The sequence below is a fragment of the Sinohyriopsis cumingii genome, chromosome 4, assembly GCF_028554795.1.
Source record: "Sinohyriopsis cumingii isolate HCF-2022 chromosome 4, ASM2855479v2, whole genome shotgun sequence".
NCBI lineage: Eukaryota > Metazoa > Mollusca > Bivalvia > Unionida > Unionidae > Sinohyriopsis > Sinohyriopsis cumingii.
In genome coordinates this window covers 133,570,426-133,591,318 of record NC_142964.1, presented here as the reverse complement: position 1 = coordinate 133,591,318, position 20,893 = coordinate 133,570,426, and the positions used below count along the sequence as shown (strand labels likewise).

At 32.2% G+C, this 20,893-nt stretch overlaps 1 protein-coding gene across 1 annotated transcript in view; it reads right to left on the bottom strand.

The window, feature by feature from the left end:
• LOC149802116 (adhesion G protein-coupled receptor V1-like) overlaps positions 1–20,893 on the bottom strand; it is a 513,020-nt gene that overhangs the window by 89,724 nt on the left and 402,403 nt on the right. The window contains exons 85-89 of the mRNA XM_089956897.1: positions 18,281–18,462; positions 11,649–11,831; positions 11,203–11,364; positions 10,769–10,856; positions 67–216 (exon numbers count right to left, since the gene is read on the bottom strand). Of these exons, the coding sequence (XP_089813023.1) occupies positions 67–216; positions 10,769–10,856; positions 11,203–11,364; positions 11,649–11,831; positions 18,281–18,462 (765 nt within the window). The remainder of the gene's footprint in view (positions 1–66; positions 217–10,768; positions 10,857–11,202; positions 11,365–11,648; positions 11,832–18,280; positions 18,463–20,893) is intronic.

Below are 20,893 nucleotides of genomic sequence, written 5' to 3'. Positions count from 1 at the left end.
CTCAATGAGCTTGAAGATAATAAAAATAACTAATAATTACTTTTCCAGTTAGTATTTTCAACCCACCTGTCCTGAGAACAGTGAGATTTACAGTCTGGTACTGTTCCTCAACTTTCACAGTTTGTGGCAAGATCTCCAAAATTCCATATGGGTCATTACTCTCCTCAATCACAACTCTGGACGCAGCATAAAGAGAGCTAAGCCTTGGGGATATGCCTGGAAGAGAACCAAGAGTTACACCCAAACCTCTTTGATATAACAAAGTTGGATTTAGTGAATTTTATGATACAAGTACTTATTTTTTAGTCTGAGGACATAATTCAATCTATTTTTTGTTTTCTTTTTCTTAAGCAAAATTCTGTTTAAATACCACTCTATTCAGCACAATTCTTAGAAGAAAATTTTAGTTAGATGGGTGAAAAGAGGCTCAACATATAAACATACCGTAGGAGAGACAAAACACCAGATTCTTTCAATCTCAATCAGCAGTTATATAATAATAGTGTAAATACTACAGCTACTAATAATAAAAAATATTATTAATAATAAAACCGTAGTACAAATAATTGGAAATAACTTGGCACTGTAACTAAGGCAGTGACTAAAGAATACTCCCTGCTGTAAACAGTGAAAATCTGACAGCAATGCTGAATACACATTTTGTAATCAATCTAGGGATACCTCTTAAAAATAAGTGTCAGTCAGAGAGACTCCATTTTTACAAGACACAGTGACTAGTCATGATCCAAAAGCAAACCAAGCTTCATGACCATATTTTAAAGGATCCAGGAGATCTGAAGTAAACAAAAGTTGGACAGACGGATGGACAGACAAACTGACTCCAGTACATGTCCCTGTTCCCCAGTTAAATTTTTTGGGTGGGAAGAGAGGTGTAAAATACAAAGCCTTAACATATAGTTGCTATAATTTAAGATTCATAAAGAGTTTTTTGGTACAAATATATTATCTAAAGCATCGTTATCCTTATTTTCAAGAAACAAAGACATTTTGCTATATGACTGAATTGCATCTAATCTGGTTGACTATTAAAACATACTTGTACAATAAATCATATGAAGCAGTATTTTTGTTAGCAATAGATAACTTTATTCATAATGAAAGTAGGTCATTGGCCTATATATAAAACATAATCCTAAAAACCTTATTAACAGAAGTCTCTGAGATGCACATCTGAGAAAAATAAATTGAATATAATAGCAACGAGTATGAAAGTTTATGAATATATTAATAATTAAAACAGTCAAGTGTATAAATAGATCATTAATTAAAACAGTCAAGTGTATGAACATATCAATAATTACAACAGTCAAGTATATGAATATATCAATAATTACAACAGTCAAGTGTATAAATAGATCATTATTAAAAACAGTCAAGTGTATGAATATATCAATAATTACAACAGTCAAATGTATGAATATATCATTAATTGAAACAGTCAAGTGTATGAATATATCATTAATTAAAACAGTCAAGTATATGAATATATCAATAATTACAACAGTCAAATGTATGAATATATCATTAATTGAAACAGTCAAATGTATGAACATATCATTAATTAAAACAGTCAAGTATATGAATATATCAATAATTACAACAGTCAAGTGTATAAATAGATCATTATTAAAACAGTCAAGTGTATGAATATATCATTAATTACAATAGTCAAGTGTATAAATAGATCATTAATTAAAACAGTCAAGTGTATGAATATATCAATAATTACAACAGTCAAATGTATGAATATATCAATAATTACAACAGTCAAATGTATGAATATATCATTAATTGAAACAGTCAAATGTATGAACATATCATTAATTAAAACAGTCAAGTATATGAATATATCAATAATTACAACAGTCAAGTGTATAAATAGATCATTATTAAAACAGTCAAGTGTATGAATATATCATTAATTACAACAGTCAAGTGTATAAATAGATCATTAATTAAAACAGTCAAGTGTATGAATATATCAATAATTACAACAGTCAAATGTATGAATATATCATTAATTACAACAGTCAAGTGTATGAATATATCAATAATTACAACAGTCAAGTGTATAAATAGATAATTAATTAAAACAGTCAAGTGTATAAATTTATCATTAATTAAAACAGAAAACTGTATGAATATATCATGAATTAAAACAGTCAAGTGTATGAACATATCAATAATTACAACAGTCAAGTGTATAAATAGATCTTTAATTAAAACAGTCAAGTGTATACATAGATAATTAATTAAAACAGTCAAGTGTATAAACTTATCATTAATTAAAACAGAAAACTGTATGAATATATCATTAATTTAAACATTCAAGCATATGAATATATCATTAATTTAAATAGTCAACCATATGAATATCAATAATTAAAACATTCAAGTGTATGAATATTAATTAAAACAGTAAAGTGTATAGATATATGATCAATGAATACAGTCAAGTGTATAAATATATCATCAATTAATGCTTTTAAGCATTTAGCTTTCAAGTTCTTTAGGTGTGGAATAAAAGTCAGTTTTCTGTCAAAGATAATACAGAAAAATGTTGTTTCCTCAACAACTGGAATAGGTGTTTCATAAGCATGAGTTTAGGTTCATCGTGGTGTCGTCATAACTGACAGAAATGTATACATACCATTTTGGATTTCAAGAATTTGAAGCCGTTCGTACCAGCCCAATTTTGAATCTTGTTTATATTTTGCTGTAGTTGTCTTTCAATTGTATGCATGTGCTTTGATCGATAACATATTAGAAAATCATCAACATATAGCAAGCAATCCACACCAGGAGTCAAACTCTTAGTGATGCTATTGATTTTGATATTGAAAACCGTCACAGATAAAATACTGCCCTGGGGCACACCCATCTCTTGCTCGTGCAGATCTGAGAGAGTAGAGTCCACTCGTACCTTGAATTCTCTGTCTGAGATAAAGTTGGATATGAAAGAGGGCAGACAGCCTTTTAGACCCAGATTTTCAGGTCATTTAGTATCCCGTACTTCCACGTCGTGTCATAGGTCTTTTCTAAATTGAATAAAAGTGCTACTAAATGTTCTTTCTTGATAAATGCATTGCAAATAAATGTTTCCAGTCTAACCAGATGATCATTGGTGCTCCGTCCATAATGAAAGCCACTTTGGAAAGGAGATATTAAATTGTTAGTTTCCAGGTACCATATAAGCCGAGAATTGTTCATTCGTTCCATTGTTCTGCACACACAGCTTGTGAGTGCAATAGGTTGATAGTTGGTAGGATCTTCGCTATCTTTACCTGGTTTGGGAAGTGGTATTATTGTTGCTTCTTTCCAAATCTTAGTTAGGTTACCAATAATCCATAAATCATTGAAGATTTTCAAAAGAGATGTTAATGATGATTCTGGAAGGTGTTTTAAAAACTGGTAATGTATTTCGTCAGGCCCAGCGGACGTATCATGGGCCTTGTCTAAAGCCTCCATAAGCTCCGATAGTGAGAACAGTTGGTTTAAAACTTTCCGAGTTGTTGGATGTGAATTTTAAACGTGATTTTTCTTTTTGAGTTTTCAATTTTTGGAAGGCTTCTGAATAATTAGATGATGAGAAATTTTTAGAGAATGTGTCAGCAAGAACATTTGCTATGTCACGTTTTTAACTATAATTGTTATTGTTCAGTTTCATATGTTGGAGAGAATTGTGTTTTCTCTTTCCATTTATTTTGTGGATCATGTACCAAACTTTCTTAATAGAGGAACAAGAGTTTAAAGAAGAAACATATTTCTTCCATGATGGTCACTTACTTTCTTTGATTGTGCGGTGAGCTTTGGCCCAGAGAATATTTATATTTACTTAAATTTTCGGGAGTCAGACGATTGTTAAATTTTTTCAATGCTTCTCGGTGTTGTCTAATGGCTTCCTTACACTCCTTTGTGACCCAAGGTTTTTGGGTTCTTTTACAGTTTGGTGAGGACTTGGGAATGGATTCTTCTACAATCTCGGTTAAAATGGATGTAAAATGCTGAATAGAGTCATTAACATTGAAAATTGTATCCTCATTCAGCCTAGTTTTACAGAGTGTTTCAAACTTGGCCCAGTCGGCCTTCTTTAAATTCCATTGCGGAATTATGTCATCAATTGTAGAGTTAATATTTACAAGGGAGATTGGAAAGTGATCACTGCTGTGAAGATCATCAGCGACCTTCCATTCATAGTCCAAAAGCAGCGAAGGAGAACAAATTGTCAAATCGATGCACGTATATGTACCCATTCCTGGGTGTAAATATGTCGGTGTTTTGGTGTTATATAGACACAGATCGTGTCTAGAAATAAAGTCTTCAACTTTGTGACCTCTGTCACTTATATGATTTGATCCCCATAAAATGTTATGAGCATTAAAATCCCCGAGTAAAACAAATGGCGCGGGAAGCTGTTGAACAAGATTGTCTAATTCGTTTGGTACTAGGTTAGTGTTTGGTGGTAAGTAAATAGAGCAAAATGTAATCACTCAATGTAGAGTGATGCTTACCGCAATGGCTTGCAAATTTGTGGTTAAAGGGATGATGCTATGAGAGGCTCTGTTGTTTACAATAACAGAAACTCCTCCTGAGGCCCTGTCAACATTTTGGGAGTAGGTGTTAAACAGGGAGTAGTTTTTAAGTGTGATGTGATCTATATTTTTCAAGAAAGTTTCCTGAAGGCATAGTTCTGCAGGATTATGTTCATTTAAAAGCAGAAGAATATCATGGTAGCTGGCTTTAAGTCCTCGACAGTTCCATTGTATGATGGTGTTCATTATATGTTTAATTTGAAGACTGTGGAGCTAGGTTAGACCTTTCGCAGAGGCAATTTGTGTGGTTATTTCTCTGGAGGAAGTACAGGGGTGAATTTTTTATTTGTAGGCCTGGAGCTACCTTGAGCGCATGGAGCAGTGTCTTCTGCATCCATGTTCTCAATGTCTCCAAACCTGTTGTAGAGTTTGATGGGGTAATCTGACCACTTTTGTTGCCTGTTTCCATGAGATTTATTTTTATTTTTTGGTGATTTTGGTAGTTGGGTATTATTGAAAGTAGTTTGAGTAGATGCCGTGTTTTTCTGTGCTTGGTAATGGGGGGTGTTAGAGCTTGGTGTTAAATCGGGTGTCTCTGTTTGTGTTTGAGCATCCTTTGTTGTTTTCAGATTGTTCTTCACTACAGTGGAGAAGGATGGGCCAGGATGGGCTGTTTTGGCCTGAATGTATATTTTACCCTCTGTATTTCCTTCTCCTGTTTCCAGGTATCACAATCCTTGGAATTGGCGTGGTGCTCCTTTCCACAGTTGACACAATACAGAGTTGCTCTACAATCAGATTCCTGATGAGAATTGTCTCTGCATCTGCCACAAATTTGGCTTTTTGGGCAACGGTCTTCATGATGGCCATATTTATGACACTTATAGCACTGAAGGGGGTTTGGGATGTAGATCTCGACCTTCACTTGCAAAAAGCCAACTTTTACCACTTTGGATACAGTTGGTTTGTTGAAGGTGAGTACAGTGGTGTTGGTGTCCTGCAGATTGTTATTATGTTTAATACATATTCTCCGGACTGCAGTGACACCTTCATTTTTCATTCCTTCAATGATATCTGTGTCACTGACTCCAGCCAAGTCATGACAGCGAATCACGCCTTTGGATGTATTGAGTGTGGTGTGAGCAAACAAGGTCACTGGGATATCAAAGAAAGTTTTCATTTCCTTGATATTGTCTATTTGACCTTATCACTCACATTCAATAAGAAGACAACCCGATTTCAACATTTTAACACTTTTTGGTGTGTCAATCGATCCTGTTATAGTCTTTTTGATGACAAATGGAGATAGTGAGGCAAGCGGTAGTGTGGAGTCATTTCCATGCTTCATGGTCATACAATCTAGATTAATGTATATGATATTAATGTATATGATATTAATGTATGTATGATATTAATGTAGGTATGATACTAATGTAGGTAGCCCAGGTTATCCATCCTAAGTCATCCAATAATTTCAGGGCTGTTCCATTAAAACATACATGGAACCCATGAAGGCACTTTTAATGTGGGGAACTCACCCATAGATGCAATTTAGAATTTTCTTATTATTTTAATATGAATTCTGCGAAATCAAAGTACCCTGGCATATATTTTTTAAACACTACCTCCTCTGGGTACCAATTCATTATTCATCCTTCCACATCAGCTACACTGACATATACATGTACTCTAACTCCCACCAATATTTCTATTTTAATCAGATAGTTTAGGTTATTAATTCTTCAAAGAGAATTTTCTATGATGCTATAATACATGACCCTGCTTTCCATATGAAAAAAGTGCTTATGGATTAAAGTTGCAACTTTATTCCACATGGAATTTTCACTTGCTGTGAGGTACTTATGGAACTGATATGGAATAAATTGTCTGATTCCATAACTTTTTCAGTCCATATCTCTTCCATACGGATTCCATAAGTATCCCATACAGAATCCATGAGAAGTTTCTGTACGGGATGTATGTTTAAATGGAACAGCTCTCAGCATGTTATGCCATATTTCACAACATGTTTTTAACACAAAAAATAAATATTTATTTCAAGGTACTAAATATAATATCAAAATATGTTATCATTTTGGGCAAGAGACTGTGTATGAAAAAATGAAGGACCCAACACTGATAAGGACAGTGAAGGATCTACATGATTGCCTGCAGTAATAAATTCATGTGCATCAGTCATAAATACACTAAGCATCATGTACTAGTACAATATGTTGTGTGAATGTGTGTGAATGTGTGTGTGTGTGTGTGTGTGTGTGCTGAAATAGGTAACATCCAATCTTTATTTTTACTCCTTGTAATCCAAATAAATATGTACCTACATGAGACAGAGAGATTTCAGTCCTTCATCCTTTTTGGGGGGAGGCACCAGAGACATGCCCCTCCCAATTTCCAAAATTGTTTTAAAAAGGGCTGTTATATGTTTGTGTAACCCCCAAATATATGTATGTTTGTATATTTCATGCAGTGTGAACTATTTCTTAATTTACCTGCATATTTCACCTCTACACAAAGGATAAGAGTAAAATACCTGTACCTCTCCTGTATTTTAAAGTAGGATGATAATTTGAGACAAATTGGTGATATATTACATTAGTGTCAACTACTCAAGATATCTTACTTGGTGATATATTACATTAGTTTCAACTATTCAAGATTTCTTACTTGGTGATATATTACATTAGTTTCAACTATTCAAGATTTCTTACTTGGTAATATATTACATTAATGTCAACTACTCAAGATTTCTTACTTGGTGATATATTACATTAGTTTCAACTATTCAAGATTTCTTACTTGGTGATATATTACATTAATGTCAACTACTCAAGATTTCTTACTTGGTGATATATTACATTAGTTTCAACTATTCAAGATTTCTTACTTGGTGATATATTACATTAGTGTCAACTACTCAAGATTTCTTACTTGGTGATATATTACATTAGTGTCAACTACTCAAGATTTCTTACTTGGTAATATATTACATTAATGTCAACTACTCAAGATTTCTTACTTGGTGATATATTACATTAGTTTCAACTATTCAAGATTTCTTACTTGGTGATATATTACATTAGTGTCAACTATTCAAGATTTCTTACTTGGTGATATATTAACATTAGTTTCAACTACTCAAGATTTCTTACTTGGTGATATATGACATTAGTTTCAACTACTCAAGATTTCTTACTTGGTGATATATTACATTAGTTTCAACTACTCAAGATTTCTTACTTGGTGATATATTACATTAGTTTCAACTACCCAAGACTTCTTACTTGGTGATATATTACATTAGTTTCAACTATTCAAGATTTCTTACTTGGTGATATATTACATTAGTTTCAACTATTCAAGATTTCTTACTTGGTGATATATTACATTAGTTTCAACTACCCAAGACTTCTTACTTGGTGATATATTACATTAGTTTCAACTATTCAAGATTTCTTACTTGGTGATATATTACATTAGTTTCAACTACTCAAGATATCTTACTTGGTGATATATTACATTAGTTTCAACTACTCAAGACTTCTTACTTGGTGATATATTAACATTAGTTTCAACTACTCAAGATTTCTTACTTGGTGATATATTACATTAGTTTCAACTACTCAAGATTTCTTACTTGGTGATATATTACATTAGTTTCAACTACTCAAGACTTCTTACTTGGTGATATATTACATTAGTTTCAACTACTCAAGATTTCTTACTTGGTAATATATTACATTAGTTTCAACTACTCAAGATTTCTTACTTGGTGATATATTACATTAGTTTCAACTACTCAAGACTTCTTACTTGGTGATATATTACATTAGTTTCAACTACTCAAGATTTCTTACTTGGTGATATATTACATTAGTTTCAACTATTCAAGATTTCTTACTTGGTGATATATTACATTAGTTTCAACTATTCAAGATTTCTTACTTGGTGATATATTACATTAGTGTCAACTACTCAAGATTTCTTACTTGGTGATATATTACATTAGTGTCAACTACTCAAGATTTCTTACTTGGTAATATATTACATTAATGTCAACTACTCAAGATTTCTTACTTGGTGATATATTACATTAGTTTCAACTATTCAAGATTTCTTACTTGGTGATATATTACATTAGTGTCAACTATTCAAGATTTCTTACTTGGTGATATATTAACATTAGTTTCAACTACTCAAGATTTCTTACTTGGTGATATATGACATTAGTTTCAACTACTCAAGATTTCTTACTTGGTGATATATTACATTAGTTTCAACTACTCAAGATTTCTTACTTGGTGATATATTACATTAGTTTCAACTACACAAGATTTCTTACTTGGTGATATATTACATTAGTTTCAACTACTCAAGATTTCTTACTTGGTAATATATTACATTAGTTTCAACTATCCAAGATTTCTTACTTGGTGATATATTACATTAGTTTCAACTACTCAAGATTTCTTACTTGGTGATATATTACATTAGTGTCAACTACTCAAGATTTCTTACTTGGTAATATATTGCATTAATGTCAACTACTCAAGATTTCTTACTTGGTGATATATTACATTAGTTTCAACTATTCAAGATTTCTTACTTGGTGATATATTACATTAGTGTCAACTATTCAAGATTTCTTACTTGGTAATATATTAACATTAGTTTCAACTACTCAAGACTTCTTACTTGGTGATATATTACATTAGTTTCAACTACTCAAGATTTCTTACTTGGTAATATATTACATTAGTTTCAACTACTCAAGATTTCTTACTTGGTGATATATTACATTAGTGTCAACTATTCAAGATTTCTTACTTGGTGATATATTAACATTAGTTTCAACTACTCAAGATTTCTTACTTGGTGATATATTACATTAGTGTCAACTATTCAAGATTTCTTACTTGGTGATATATTAACATTAGTTTCAACTACTCAAGACTTCTTACTTGGTGATATATTACATTAGTTTCAACTACTCAAGATTTCTTACTTGGTAATATATTACATTAGTTTCAACTATCCAAGATTTCTTACTTGGTGATATATTACATTAGTTTCAACTACTCAAGATTTCTTACTTGGTGATATATTACATTAGTTTCAACTACTCAAGATTTCTTACTTGGTAATATATTACATTAGTTTCAACTACCCATGATTTCTTACTTGGTGATATATTACATTAGTTTCAACTATTCAAGATTTCTTACTTGGTGATATATTACATTAGTGTCAACTATTCAAGATTTCTTACTTGGTGATATATTAACATTAGTTTCAACTACTCAAGACTTCTTACTTGGTGATATATTACATTAGTTTCAACTACCCATGATTTCTTACTTGGTGATATATTACATTAGTTTCAACTACTCAAGATTTCTTACTTGGTGATATATGACATTAGTTTCAACTACTCAAGATTTCTTTCTTGGTGATATATTACATTTGTGTCAACTATTCAAGATTTCTTACTTGGTGATATATTAACATTAGTTTCAACTACTCAAGACTTCTTACTTGGTGATATATTACATTAGTTTCAACTACCCAAGATTTCTTACTTGGTGATATATTACATTAGTTTCAACTACTCAAGATTTCTTACTTGGTGATATATTACATTAGTTTCAACTACACAAGATTTCTTACTTGGTGATATATTACATTAGTTTCAACTACTCAAGATTTCTTACTTGGTAATATATTACATTAGTTTCAACTACTCAAGACTTCTTACTTGGTGATATATTACATTAGTTTCAACTACCCAAGATTTCTTACTTGGTGATATATTACATTAGTTTCAACTACTCAAGATTTCTTACTTGGTAATATATTACATTAGTTTCAACTACTCAAGATTTCTTACTTGGTGATATATTACATTAGTTTCAACTACACAAGATTTCTTACTTGGTGATATATTAACATTAGTTTCAACTACTCAAGATTTCTTACTTGGTGATATATTACATTAGTTTCAACTACCCAAGATTTCTTACTTGGTGATATATTACATTAGTTTCAACTACCCAAGATTTCTTACTTGGTGATATATTACATTAGTTTCAACTACTCAAGATTTCTTACTTGGTGATATATTAACATTAGTTTCAACTACTCAAGATTTCTTACTTGGTGATATATTACATTAGTTTCAACTACTCAAGATTTCTTACTTGGTGATATGTCAGTTGGGAACTTCTCAACACCTGTAAGGTTGACAAAGAAGACTTCTTGCTTTTCTGGTTTGTTGTCTTGTATAATCTGTACAATTGAAACAAGCAGCCAAGAAATAATAAAAATGGTAACAAATATTAGTTTTAAATATTTGTTAGACAATAAAAGTAATGAGTTAAGAAATTAAAGATTAATAATAATAATAATAATCTGAATTAACAATAAATACATATAAGAAAATCTTAGTGACCAGAATTCATAGACCAATAGTACCAACAATAGTGTGATTCATTTTCAAGGCATGTACAGAAATCTGATGGTGGAGAATAAATTAAAGACTTTTTTTAATCAACATTTACGAATCTGAGAAAGGTGTCAGTTTATATAAGTTTTGAAACTAGTCAATCTAAAAGTCATTAAAATCTGAACCTACATCTATCACAATAGTTGCTGATATCTCCCCTGGCTCCATGACAATGGCTTGGTTCTCATTGGTGACAAAATCATCTCCAGCATCTGCAGTCACCCCATAGGTATTGTATGTGGCCTCAATCTTATTTTCTGACCCATACAATCGAATGACCCTCAGGTAAACCTACAAAGACAAACATTTCACCTCAAAGGCATGATGGGATTAATCAAATAAATAAGGATGTCTTTAAAGAATATACATGAAGATCCAAAACTACTTTCTCCACACACATTTTGTTATACACTATTTTGTTATACACCATGAAAGTCTGATCTTAATACAAATCATGTAAAATTCAAGATAAATGTAATTTGCATGAAAGGCACTTTATTTAAAAGTATATGCTGACAAGTCATTTGAGAATACGGATTTAAAAATTATGTTTTTCAATTAATGGCTAAATTTACCTTTCCAAAAAGTTCAGAGGCCTTTGGATTTGTGGAATTGTCAGCAAAACGAAGAACTCCATATGGTTCAATTAGGACAACTCTCTTATCACTAATAAGACGAGAACCACCTGGTACATTAGTTGCTGGGGGTGCTGGAAGATTGACGGCAAACAACTCGGATCCATTTAGTGTTGCAATCAGCTGAAAATATACATGTAGGTCACAGCCATAAATTAGGAAGCTGTTGTGTGCTACTATGGTATTGTTTATTGAAAAGTAATGAAAATTAACTATTAAAATTAGCATAAAATTATTTAAATCTGTCCAAGACTTAAGAATGCTTGCCATGTAAATTGCTAGATTCACATTTGAGTTTTGTATGTTAAAAGCAACTCACAAGCAAAAGTCTTTTTGCACATTTTATTATACTCGCCATATTCCCAGAAAGTGTGGGAGATTTTTGAGACTCAAAAAGTGTTTTTTGAGGTCACAAGAGGGATAGAGTGTCAGTATGATAGACCCAAAAGTGTGATGCTAATTTGAGAATAAGCATCTTTTCATATAAGCGTATACAAAATGTTTGGAAATTCAAATCTGAATAAAAAATTAACCTGCATAATTATATTGTAGTGGTCAAGAAATGTTGTTTGTTGTTGATGTTGAAAACACTTTGCAGTTTTTTCAGGAATGTTAGACCCAAGTTTGTTCAACAACCAAAAGACCCTATATTTCTTGACCACCATAATATATGCCTATAATCTGTAATCTATATGAACAGCAAACAGTCCTGCTCAAATTTAGCTCAGCTAAATCAATCCTCCCTTCATGCTGATATAGAGGCAATTAACAGGTAAGGTGGACAGAAATAAACAACCACCTGGCTAGGGGATGAGTCATTTCAAATTCTGCTGTGGGAGAGTCCATTTAACTAATTTACATAAGGACACTAAAACAGAACAAACCAATTCATATGAAGTTAAGTACATTGATCAGTGAGACATGCTGAAGAATAGATGTTGTAACACATCACTGTGTTGAATGAGAATGCTAAGCCAACTTTATTAAATTTTGTGATCAACAGCAATGTTTCTGTGAAGATATTTAACTCCAGATATAAAATGCAAAACATGATTATTTCAGCTGTTGGAATAGTGTTCAAGTGTGATTCATTTTTTGAAGAGTCTGATTCAGGAAGCAATATTCTATCAGCAAAGTCCAGCAAAAATAAATTAAAAATCTTCAGGTGGCAGATTTTTACTGTGTTCAGCATAACTGCGAAGGGGAGAATTCAATTCTTTGCACATAATGCCAGTGTCATATTCACAATTTGGTCATTTCGGAGTATAATACTATATCTGCCAAAATAGGGGCACCACCTGTATATAGAATCACAGAAGTCTGATGTTTTATAAATAAATTATGACCTATGTGGAGTGTGACCCCACTTTAACATGCTCCATTATGACATGAATTCAAATATAATACAATCATGACAAAGCTCCTGAAATTTCCTAAACATGCATTTTCTCGTACATGAAAAAAAAATCTTTTTTAAAAGTACACAAAATAATGTGTAAAAGTAAAATATAAGATGATTATGGCATGGCTTCTGAAATTTCATATACAGTGCAACCCCACCATAACACGCCCTGTGATAATGCGAATTCAGATATAATGCAGTCATGGCATGGCTCCCGAAATTTTGTATATTCATTTGCACATGAAAGAATATTTTTTGTTCAAAGTACATGAAATAGTGCCAAAAAAAATTATTATCATTTTGGGGAAGAGATCGCATATGAATTCAAATATAATATGATCGTGGTGTGGTTCCTGAAATTTGACATACATGCACGTGTAGTCTTCTCGTACCAGGAAAAAATGTTTTCTTAAGTACGAGAAATAGTGCATAAAATGTTTGTTATCATTTTGGGGAAGAGATCGCATATGAATTTTTATATAATATGATCGTGGCATAGCTTCTGAAATTTAACAATATCACCAGGTTCTTGAAGTGTTACATCAAAATAAACATTATCGGAAATGTTACTTATTACTGGTCCATGAGTAAAGCCAGTAAGTCGTCTTTGTGATTGTCTTCAATTAATTCTGTATATAAGTGTTGCTCAAACAATAGCCATCATGTGTCTCTTTTTTAGCTGCATAAATAACCAAGCAGCAGACAATGTGGTGGTTGATTAAAGATTCTCACATTTTAATAAACATAAAAAAACAAAAGTCGCCAACTTGTTTGCTGGGCTTGGTAGTGTTATTACATGCAATCAGTTGACCAGTAAATAATGTGCACTTTATTAGCTGGAAATTGAAAGGGTATGAAATTGTACATGTGTTCAGCTTAAATTTTTTTTATATAAAAGTGACTCTTGACCATTGCAGGCCTACTGCACTTAGTTCTCAGGTTTTACATGTGTGTGGTGTTTGCTTATTAACTCATTATTAATTTCCTATTTTTTATAAAAATATTTTACCATTATGGAAAAGCAAGTTCACAAACACAAGTTGTTCTCTGCAATGATTCAAATATAGTAGTTTTCACATGTTTCTTTTGACATTCACAAAATTTGAAGTAAAAGTTATGTGCAAGCTGAAAGCATGTGTTGATTGTTAATTATTCTTGCTGTAGCCATTCAAATGAATAGGCATACAAGCCTTAATTATAGGAAATTTGCAATGGATAAATGTACATGGAAATGCACATGAGAAAATTTTAGCAGTATGAAATTTGTACAGACACCGTTCATACACCCTGGAACGTAATGAACTGTACATGTGCTTCGTCTTTCTTAGCCTAATTTTGCTCTTAATTTTTCTCATTGAATTCAGGCACATAATGATGTGTGACAAAATTATTGAATAGTTTAAATATGCATGCAAATTTTGATATGGAATTACATGTATTTTGGATTAATTGCAAGCCTCAACAGTACGATATCAGACGGCAAGTAAATGGTGTTAATATTCTATTCACGTTATATATCAGTGATTGAATTCAGACACAATGATCTGGGAAAAAGTTATTTAATATTGTAAATATGTGTGCAATTTATCAATCAAATTACATGCATTATGGATGAACCGCGTGCCACGAAGGCACAATAGTAAACAGTGTTGATACCCTATTCATCATATACATTAGACAGGAATACTTGTATGAGTTGTTCTCTGCAAAATGTAAAATACTGTAAAACCCCACATTAACAAGACCCAACTTTTAATGTGATCCAATTTTTTGGACGCCAATTATTGCATTATAATGGGGTTTCACTCACTGTATATGTATTTTTCTCATACATGAAAAAATAGTTTTTTCTTCTTAAAATTATGAAAATTAACATGTAAAAGGTTTATTCAGGGATCATGCTAGGCCTTGCCAATGTCGCAAATTGCAATATTTCTTTTCCTTACTGGTGACAAAATATACCATCTGGTGATTTTTATGCAACTTTGCTGGCTATTTAAACTTGTATATACCACCTTGTGTTTGCAGTACAGAAATTCTGAGGCACCATGAAAAGAAGCCACAAACTTGATATAAAATCCATACTGACAAACCACCTTAACAGTACATTATAATCCATTTATTTCGACCTGAGTATTGTAAGCTATGAGATCTCTGCATTTCTGGTAGTGGAGATCAATGGACAAGGTATGATTTCATGATGGATCTTTTGGCTGCTTGCTAGTAATTAAAATAATTTAGACAGATCTATGTATGTGGATGGTAAGTAAAAGTCTTCTTCTTTTCAATCAAAGAGATAAATCCTTCACAACACTCACATATTCTGTAAAAACAGAACACCTGTGTATCCTTCATTTGTTGACCTTTATTAAAATTTTGATTAATGTTGGAAGGTAGCGTCACTCTGCTACCAGAAATATAAAAATAACCACAAAAAAAAGGGCTATCTACTTGTAGGTCTTGCCAATAGTCATGCTACAGGGTCTAGCTACAAATGACCAACCTTTGATGGCAGGAATAGTAACTGCTAAGTAGACCAAACTATGGCTAACTCCTTTTCCTATTTTAAAATGTACCTAGAATGTACCGAAACAAAATAGTTCTGCTGAAACTTCAAAGAAACTCATTAACCTTTGAAGTACCAATCATTCCGTTAAATACTCAGCAAATGAAAAAAAATCTGTCTCAATCAATGTTCTACAATGTTTCCGTCACAGTAAGAAATGGGTTTGGTCCTCCAAAGCTGTCCTTTAGCGGTGACTTCAATAACACATGCACCCTTCATCAAAGAAAGCCAACAACAATCTTTAATAAAAACAAAAAACTTTTATAAAAGGGAGTCAGCACCAAACTTAAATAAAAGCAATCGAATATGACAGATTAGTGAATTTTCCAAAGTGACTGGAGCATGTTTAACATGCCATGAAAGTTTGCTTTTGATGGGAAAAATGTTTAATCTTATGGCTGCTAACAATGGCAGCATAAACAAAAATTAAATTTCCAATCTTTCAAAACCATAGATATCTGGCCAGTTTATGTACATGTACATGTAGCATGTAAAAAACTATAGCCATATGCTACTGGTGACAATACTGTAGTGAATTGCTTAGTGAAAATCTGATATAGATCAAATATGACTACCAATGTTTTATATATGTGTTATTTGTGTTTTTTAATGGGATGTGACTGCTACATGAATTTTACATGTAATCTATACTTGAATTCATAGTTTTTTGTTATATACATGTACAGTACTTAAGGGGTTATGGATTGTACTATACAAATGTAAGTTGTATACAAGTGTATGGTAAGTGCATACTTTCTGACAGGTGTCACATGTTTTGTTTGCAAGGAAATTCAAAAAGACTTCATGTATAAAGTTGAAATAGGTGTGGAATGCAAATATAAAAGTTTGACTAAAATTGGCATAAATATGGGGCCTTTCAGGAATCAGGTCACAATTAGTACTTCCAGTTCAGTACCCACAAATGTAGTTCTAATCTATTTTTTATAACATTTTTTTCCTCTCTCATTTTGGTGGTGATATAGAAGAGTTATATTTATACATTTTTGGTAGGGATTGAAAAGTAATTGTTTATTCTTGAGAATATGAGCTCAGGGTGTGGTGTTCTGTGTGTATTATGGCAACAGTGCACAGTAAGCAATAAGGCCTTGGTGATGATCCAGAAGTGAATCTTTGTTCTTTTTACATGCTGCTCTGTTGACAGTCCAGCCTCTCAAAAAAATGCAAGTCAACCTTTGACAAGAACTTCACCATTAAGTCATCTTTGAAGGTATTTTAGATTAACATATGATTTGTATTGATTGTCACAGTGGAAAGGTCAGTACTGAGAAACAAATGTAGAGAACATACAGCAGAATTAATTGAGTTCTATGTCCATATGGCAGGTATGTCTTCAGATATATAATATGATCATAATACATTAGAGAGTAGGTAAGAGGGAGAATGAGTTATCTCTCTTACCTAGGTGTTGGCCCATATTCCAGTCTCCTAACATATGAGGCAGCTACAGGTTATGGTTTGCATCTGGCAAATTAAACCATGAGTCATGTGATAAAGGACAGCAATTTTGTTTTTGAAGTTTGATTGGCCATGTTAGAAAGCAACTGAATGACCATGGTGTGTATTCTGTTCCTTTGCTGGAACTACCATGCTGAACAGAGTTGTTTGGGATGAGAGGCCTCTGGGGCAGAAACTACAAAATGTTGACTCTTACCTCCGGCTTATGGCTTGGATTATACAGGTATATAATGGAGCAGTTACGGTTGAATTCTATGTTGTTGGTGACTGCCCAGACCATATGAGTTTAAACATGGCCTTGGGTGAGTTGGCTATGTGCTGAGCATATAACCAAACATATCCATGATGACTAATTTTAGTAAAACCATCAAGTCTGCTACTATTATTAGTAATACAAACAAATCTGCTACTATTATTAGTAATACAAACAAATCTGTTACTATTAATAGTAATATAAACAAGTCTGTTACTATTAATAGTAATACAAACAAGGCTGTTGCTATAATTTGTAATACAAACTAATTTTGTTAAAAGAGAATGGACACAATTAAAATCCATCAAAGTAGAAATAGGTCAAGTAGTGAATAGATTTGTAAGTACTAATGACCACAATGCAAATAATTAAAATGGCACTTGAAGAGTCTTTGAATGATGAAGTTAACAAATGAAGTGATAGATATTCATCAGAAATGAAAATGGAGCAAGAGAAAGCTAGAAAACAGGTGGAGTATACTTCCCTGAAGTGAGGAAATTTGCTCCAATGTCCGAAAGGTGCAAGATGAAGTGGAACTTATGAGGCCTTCATAAGGAGTGTGTACATCAGCATGAGTGGAAGTAGTTTTTGGTGCCAACCCCTATATTCAGGGAAAGACTAATTTCATCTAACCTACTTTTTAAGCATGCAAACCTTGAGCACCATTGTGGCCAAACTAAGCCCAGATATATTGTGTCAAAAACTAAGTCCAGATAAATTGTGTCCAAACTAAGTCCAGATGGTTAATGTAGAGTCTTTCTGAACTTGAGAGGGCTAGATTTGTCTTGACATACTCCTAATACATTATGACCTGAATAAGAAATCAAGGACATCTTGTATCTTTGTATGCATATTGCTCAATAAGGGAATTTTACCTCCACAGTGAAATTTTTCATCTCCACAGAATGGGGTATAATGACAACCCCAGAGTTTGATGAGATGATCCCATCTCTGAATCCAGCTGGTCTCTGTCCATCTGGGAACCCTGATTGCCAGGGTACCTCTAGAGTCCCATATGTCCCTTGCCGGATGACAGTAAGGGTAGAGGTTCTGCTTGCTGAAAATCAGAAATATATATATATATATATATATATATATATATATATATATATATATATATATATATATATATATATATATATATATATATATATATATGGTGTAATATACCTGAGGGCTCTAAAGCTGTAATATGACGGATGTTGACGATATTTTTTCTATGTCATAAATTTAACAAATTTAATATAAACTGCTGAAAGAATGAATTTGAACATTGTAATGTATTAGAAATGTATAGATTGTGACTTACTTTGTATTAAATTGTATATATTGTATGTCAAGTGTGATTGCCAGTCATGTGGTGACAAATGTCATCAAGTTCAACCTTGCACATTGTTAAATACTCACAAAATCTCCTGGAATGTTATTTTATATGAATTTGTCACACCCAGAAATATGTTTATCACAATGAAATTCCCATCCAAATTGTCATTTGAATAGTACTAAGCTTGATGACCCCAAGCTACCATATTTTCCCGCGTATAAGTCGATACTTTTTGACTTGAAAGTTCGGTCTTTGTCTTATACTCCGAATCGACTTATATATGGATTGTGTCATTGAAATCGCATCAACTTATATATGGATTACAGTATCCGGTATGCTATTGACATTGCTCTATAATCGGCATAATCAAAAACAGGTCACATAGAAGTACAAATTCATGTTAAATTACTATGTCAATAAATTGTCATAAACTAATATGACTGCGTTTATATTTGTAAGTTTTGTCATTATTTAATTTGCATTCTGAGTGTTTTTTCTTATTTCTCAAACATAAAATAAAAGAAAACAATTTACCGTACCGGTAAAAACTTCACCGGGCCGCATAGCACACTTACAGTCTATACTCAATAGTGTACTGTACTAATTCAAAGCATATTGTTTGTTCCTAAAACAAAAGATATGAAATAACTGGTCCATTAATATTTGATTTTCCAGTATAATGTTGGACACACGTGAGCAATTACTGGCATAGCTTTTTAATTGATCCAATTGATCCTACAAAGGGATGTAATCCATATTAACTCGAGCGTTCTATGATTATTTATAAAATAATGCAGATCATGCATTCTACTGAATCCCCCAAATCATATGTTTCTAATTGTATTTGACAAAGTTTCTCAAATAAATTAGGTTTAAACTACACTAAAATCAGATATATAGATGGACTACCAGTACTCACAGATCATCAGTGATCCATGATTTTTAGTTTCGCAATTCAGTTTAAAGCAAATTGTAATGTCAACACTTCACCTATATTCATTCTTAACCAGCTGACGATTCGGTGTCTCTCTTTGATTATACCGGTTGTTGATAAATTGGTCTTTGGTTTCCAACAACAATCAAAGCCAGTTGCTGCAATTGTTTAGACCTTGATATTGGCTTTAGCTACCGATACTAGTTACCATATTGCCGGTACCCCATTGTTCTTTATCATTAATCCGCATCAATTACGCTACCCGTTTTTAATATCAATGGGATTAAGTACAACAGGAAATGATGCCCACTCCCTTCTCTAGATGTAAATAATGAATTTAGCCATGAGCATTGTTTTCATTGCTATAGTATGGGCACATTTTAATGAGTTCGGTATATTTTGATCAATCTTTTCATAGCATGCACAGCCATGTGGCTCTTGTTGCAATGGATATCATAATTAAAACAAATATGGTTTAAACTAAACTAAAATCAGATATATTGTGAGCGCGTGCGTGCTTGTGTGTGTGTGCACGAGAGAGAGAGAGATGAAAAAAATTGTCCGTGTACAAGATCGTTCTTTTATTCAGGGCGGTTTTTATTTGTAGCTTTTGCAAAGAGAAAAAAGACGGTATTTTGAGTTACCTGACGATTGTGATAATCCTCATGTATTACGAGCCTACTATATTCCATTATCAATAAACACCACTAAATCAACAATTCATTCTTGTTTTAATTACGATGTACATTGTCACAACAACCACATGGCTATGCAGTGTTATTTACACGGTAATTAAACATGCTTAGTGCTTTGGCTATAACTGAAACCTGATTGAGGGCAAGAATCAACAGAATAGGTCAAATCAGCGAGGCTGCCAGTAGGGAAATGAGGCGTCTTTTAGGGAAATGAAAATCTGTCAACATTTTATTGAAGTCATTGTCCATACAAAATTTGTTATAAGGACAAGAGATCATACCCATTACTTTGTATTCGAACTCGCCGATAAAGATAATAGTGGGATATAGCATTGAATAGATTAGTAATAAAATGTTAATTATATCCAAGTCCAAACAGAACAAACACTTAAAAAATAGTATATATATATATATATATATATATATATATATATATATATATATATATATATATATATATATATATATATATATATATATATATATATATACGAATCGATTTAAGAGTCCGTGACTTTCAAACTTACGATAGAAA